Raw genomic sequence first — 5,000 nt, 5'->3', positions numbered from 1 at the left:
CAAAGAGCAAGAAGCAACAGCACGGAGAGCTGGAGTAATGCGCATGCTCCGCGCAGTCCCGTGCGGAAGCGCGGCAATTCGGAGTGCATGCATGTTACGCGTGTACAAGTGTTGCGTTATGGCAAGGATGTTGGTGCGTTGCTAACTTACCGTGCCATGCACGGGAACTTATATTTAGAAGCGCATGTGCTTATACGTGCCTTATTACGGTACATGCATACATGTATGACCATAGACATGTAGTTACACTGTCACTTACGTGGACGGGCGAGTGTCCAGGTCTGTGGTGACAGCATAGCGAGTGCCCGTTCCGGTGAAAACCAGCGAACTGCCAGAATACACGGTACCGCAGACGCTCGCTATGCGACCGCCGACGCTCTCCGCAAAGATCGAGCCCACTGTGCTCGAGAACGACTCGGTGAAGCTGGTCGAGAGCGCGGGCGCAATCTGGCATGACGCACCAGTGAAGCCGTTCCAGCAGCTGCAGCCTCCCGTCGACAAACACTGTCCATGACCGCTGCATGCGTTTGTGCATTGTCCTGGAGATGTGTGATTGGGAGTGCAGACATGTGGGAAGAATGCCACGGACATACACATGCGCGCACACAGGCACACACACACACACACACACACACACACACACACACACACACACACACACACACCAAAGACAAAAAGAGATCACTTCCTTTCCAACTACAACCAGCAATGGAGGTGAGCCAGAGGGCAACACGCAGTATTGGAGGTAAGGCAGAGGGGAACAAGCAGTTGAAAGGAGGCGGTGAAGAGGAGAACTTGTTGCGTTATTGAATTTAACACTCTTCCCATCACACGAATGCCTGGGGCTAAGGTTCAGCGGCATCCTTCTCTGTCTCTCTCTCTGTCTCTCTCTCTGTCTCTCTCTCTGTCTCTCTCTCTCTCTCTCTCTCTCTCTCTCTCTCTCTCTCTCTCTCTCTCTCTCTCTCTCTCTCTCTCTCTCTCTCTCTCTCTCTCTCTCTCTCTGTCTCTCTCTGTCTCTCTCTGTCTCTCTCTCTCTCTCTCTGTGTCTCTCTGTCTCTCTCTGTCTCTGTCTCTCTCTGTCTCTCTCTGTCTCTGTCTCTGTCTCTGTGTCTCCCCATCTCTCCATCTCCTCTCTGTCTCTCTGTCGCTCTGTCTGTCTCTTTGTCTGTCTGTCTGTCTGTCTGTCTGTCTGTCTGTCTGTCTGCCTGTGTGTGTGTGTGTGTGTCTGTCTGTCTGTCTGTCTGTCTGTCTGTCTGTCTGTCTGTCTGTCTGTCTGTCTCTGTCTCTCTCTCTGTCTCTCCTCTCTCTGTCTGTCTCTGTCTGTCTCTCTCTTTCTTTCCCCTGGAGTTCAAGAGAACTCAGACTGGTTCGTTGCAATGCGACCTTTTGGCAATGTGCCTGTGAGATGAGTACGCCGTTAAGTTGGCCGAAACAGAGCATCGGTGAAGTTGAATGTAAAGTTGCTACGTAAACGTGATCACTTACCAATAAAGAGATTATCGATGGCCCATCGTCCTGTGCGGCTCCACGTGAACGTCACCTGGCTTGTGCCAAAGCTTAGCTTGGTGAGGTCGATGGTCACCCACTGCCAGCCGCCCGTGTACATGTAGGTGGTGGGGAAGATGTACTGGTTGGGACACTTTGTCCTGTCGTTCCAGCACAGAGGCACCAGCGGAATGTGATTGGTGGTCGGCTTGTAGCCCTGCAGTGTCAGCAGGGACGTGGTGGCCGCGCCGCACTCCAGGTCGTACATGAACTGAAGCGTTGTGGGTACCGTGCTGCTGCCCGCTGCCAGGTCCAGCCGTATGGTGGTGAGAGTGGTGGTGCCACTGAATGTCCACACGCCGCTGCGGCTGCAGTACGTCGTGGCCGTCGAGCGACCGGTGACCCTCTGGAAGCTTGACGTCGAAGTCGAGGAGAAAGTCTCCGCCAGAGATGTCGGGTTCGGCTGCAGCATGCACGTACATGTACGCACATGCGTATAGACACAAACACGCACGCACGCACACATATATACACACACGGACGCAGATGCACACAAACACACATGCACACACACACACATACACATGCCCAAAACACACACACACACACACACACACACACACACATAACACACACACACACATAAGCCCACACAAAACACACACAAACATACACACTTTGATGAAAACAGGTAGTGATGGCGAGGCAATGACAACCATTAGGAGGGCTGGCGTCGGGTCTACAGTCTAAACAACAGCACGTACATTACTTGGGAAAACAACTGAACTCTGCGAAGAAGCTTTACAACCATGTGCTGAAAGAACTTTATTGAAAAATCAATGGTTGTCCGTTAAAAATGAATGAAAGAATGCAAAATTAGTGCATGCCATGCAAACTACAGGCCAATGTTCATCACGGTCATCACAGTCACTAGCAAAGAAGTTTAGTATGTAGTGCTGCACATTACGTAGATGTGTTGCAGTATCACATCGTTCCTCCCTGTGAAAGCCGGAACGAATCTGTTGTGAACCCTCGGATTCTCTGTTAAGTGTCAGGAACGAACGACCCGCAGCACGAGGACAACTCTTTCTTCTTAACGATATACTTGACTTCGATCGAAAATTAGTAACTAAAGCCTAAGACCGCCAACTATTTATAGCATGAAAAGACGGCGTATATCAAAGCATACACATATATAACATGAAACGACAGCGCATACAGGAAATCGCACATAGCGCATACAGGGTATACCATGCAGTAAACAACAGCGGTACGGCGGAGTCGAGATACAACATTGAAACGAATACAATGTCATAAGCGAGAAGGTCTTTTACACTTGAGAACTTGTGGTTTCGTAACCGAATCTGTACGGAGAGGAGGGGACATGGCAGGGAAGGGCTGGAAGCAAGAACTCGCATGTCCAATGACCAAACACTTGCTGATCTCTGATTGGCTGTGAAGTTCACATCCAGGATACGCTACAAAACTCCCCATTGTAGGAGTGCATGGTGGTCGGGGCTGGGATGGCATTTTCTGGAAGAATTTTCTGGCTCGCAGATTTCAGCAATATTTCTGTTTGTGATCGCGAGGGATTTCCCCTGACAAGATAATTATGTACAGACATGCATGTACATGATGCACTCCCCACATGTGATGATATGGTGATCGGGAGGGAATTCCCCTAACAAGATGCATGTACATGTGCATGCACATGATGTACTCACCACAGGTGATAATATAGTGATGGTGTCAATAGCCCAGTGGTCAAACGTCGGTCCCGAGTTTGCTGGCTGCCACCAGCGGAAACGCACCGCCGTCTTCTTCATCGCAGTCGTCAGGGCAACGGTGATTAATGTTCCGGTACTGGGCATGTGAAGGGAACACAGCACGCGCGCAAGTTTTCAAAACAGAGGGAAAGGAAAGGTATACGTCACGCCGGCCGAGTGGAGCGAGATGCTGCGGCCTACTACCCCTCAAGTTGTGTGTTCCTACCTCCGTCGTATGTGTCTAGTGGTATGCCGGTGAATGTGTCTAGTCACAAGTGGTATGCCGGTTGGTTGGTTGGATTTATTTAAAGTCGTACAACAAACAGGCATATCTGCCTCCTTACATGAAGGCGACTTCTGGCAGTAAAACATTTAAAAAAGGAAAAAGAGAAAAGAAAAACAAGAAAAGATAAGATCAAGAATGTATAGACTGACAGGGATCGATTTATCCGGGTTCGCATCGCAGTTTGCGAATCAAAATTCACTGGCTGCGATTCGCTTTTCGTTTGTTATCGCCCAAAACTGCGATGCACTACAAAGGCCAGTTGTGTGCAGTCTACATGCGACTGTTGTACACACTGCTGACTAGGGAGTAGTATTTTACCACTCCAACCAACTGGCCTGTCCTGCTCAGTCCGCGCGGGTCGCGGACTCGCGGATCGCGCTCTTTCGATTTTGGACACTGCACTAGCACTGGTCGTACATGACTGCAGTCTTCTGAAGTTTTGTACACGGCGGTGACTTTTCCTGATGTTCTCCTTTCTTCTTTCACTGTCAAGCTCAGTTTGTTTCTGTTCGACAAGGCACAGTTGAAGTCGATGGTTCTTAGTCTCATGTAGCCAACATGTCAGTGAGTCTGATCAGTGATTCACTGTCCAGAAGAGGGACAAAGAACTGGCCGCGCCAGGAATGTCGATTCGTTTGGATGAAGAAAAGGAGAAAAGCGAAATTCGATGCGCTTTGCACGAAATGTCACGATCGTTTGAGCGCTTTCCTGAGGTTTCATTGTCGAAGGAATCAGTGGAACTGCCCTGTTGAAAGACATTGTGTTGTGAAGAACTCGAAGACGGATGGACGCTGAACATGTAACGTGCCCAAGCGAAAACTCTAACGTAAATATTCAGGTCGAACATTCGCTTGGAAAAGCAAATAGCAACTGCAGCTATTGTCCTCTTCTGTACGAAATCCTGCTATTGTACAAGCTATACATGTAAACTTTTGATGAAGGAAAACTGCTAATCAATACTGGGAGTTGCTAGTCAATTGTAAAACTGTTTAGCAGTGACTGCTATGCAAAAAAATCAAAGTAAATCGATCCCTGGACTGAGCATACAGCTAGCCGGAGACTGAGCATACAGCTAGCCGGAGACTGAGCATACAGCTAGCCGGAGACTGAGCATACAGCTAGCCGGAGACTGAGCATACAGCTAGCCGGAGACTGAGCATACAGCTAGCCGGAGACTGAGCATACAGCTAGCCGGAGACTGAGCATACAGCTAGCCGGAGACTGAGCATACAGCTAGCCGGAGACTGAGCATACAGCTAGCCGGAGACTGAGCATACAGCTAGCCGGAGACTGAGCATACAGCTAGCTGCATGTGTCTAGTGGTATGCCGGTGTACTTGAGCGAGAACTGGCCGAGGTATAGTGCGCCAGAGTTGAGAACCAAACAGGGGCTCATTGACGGTAGCAGAAATTTGCGTGATGGCACTGTTGCTACGGCGATACAGCCATTTGACAAATATCTCT

The 5,000-nt window shown here is 49.6% G+C and overlaps 1 protein-coding gene across 1 annotated transcript in view; it reads right to left on the bottom strand.

Moving 5' to 3' along the window:
* The window catches only part of LOC135828544 (uncharacterized), a 95,423-nt gene that overhangs the window by 40,253 nt on the left and 50,170 nt on the right, over nucleotides 1-5,000 (bottom strand). The window contains exons 28-30 of the mRNA XM_065340986.1: nucleotides 3,210-3,348; nucleotides 1,486-1,948; nucleotides 260-539 (exon numbers count right to left, since the gene is read on the bottom strand). Of these exons, the coding sequence (XP_065197058.1) occupies nucleotides 260-539; nucleotides 1,486-1,948; nucleotides 3,210-3,348 (882 nt within the window). The remainder of the gene's footprint in view (nucleotides 1-259; nucleotides 540-1,485; nucleotides 1,949-3,209; nucleotides 3,349-5,000) is intronic.

This window comes from Sycon ciliatum, chromosome 12 (genome assembly GCF_964019385.1).
Source record: "Sycon ciliatum chromosome 12, ocSycCili1.1, whole genome shotgun sequence".
Classification (NCBI taxonomy): Eukaryota; Metazoa; Porifera; class Calcarea; order Leucosolenida; family Sycettidae; genus Sycon; species Sycon ciliatum.
Note: the sequence above shows the minus strand (reverse complement) of the source record. Positions and strands in the feature narration are given on the sequence as shown.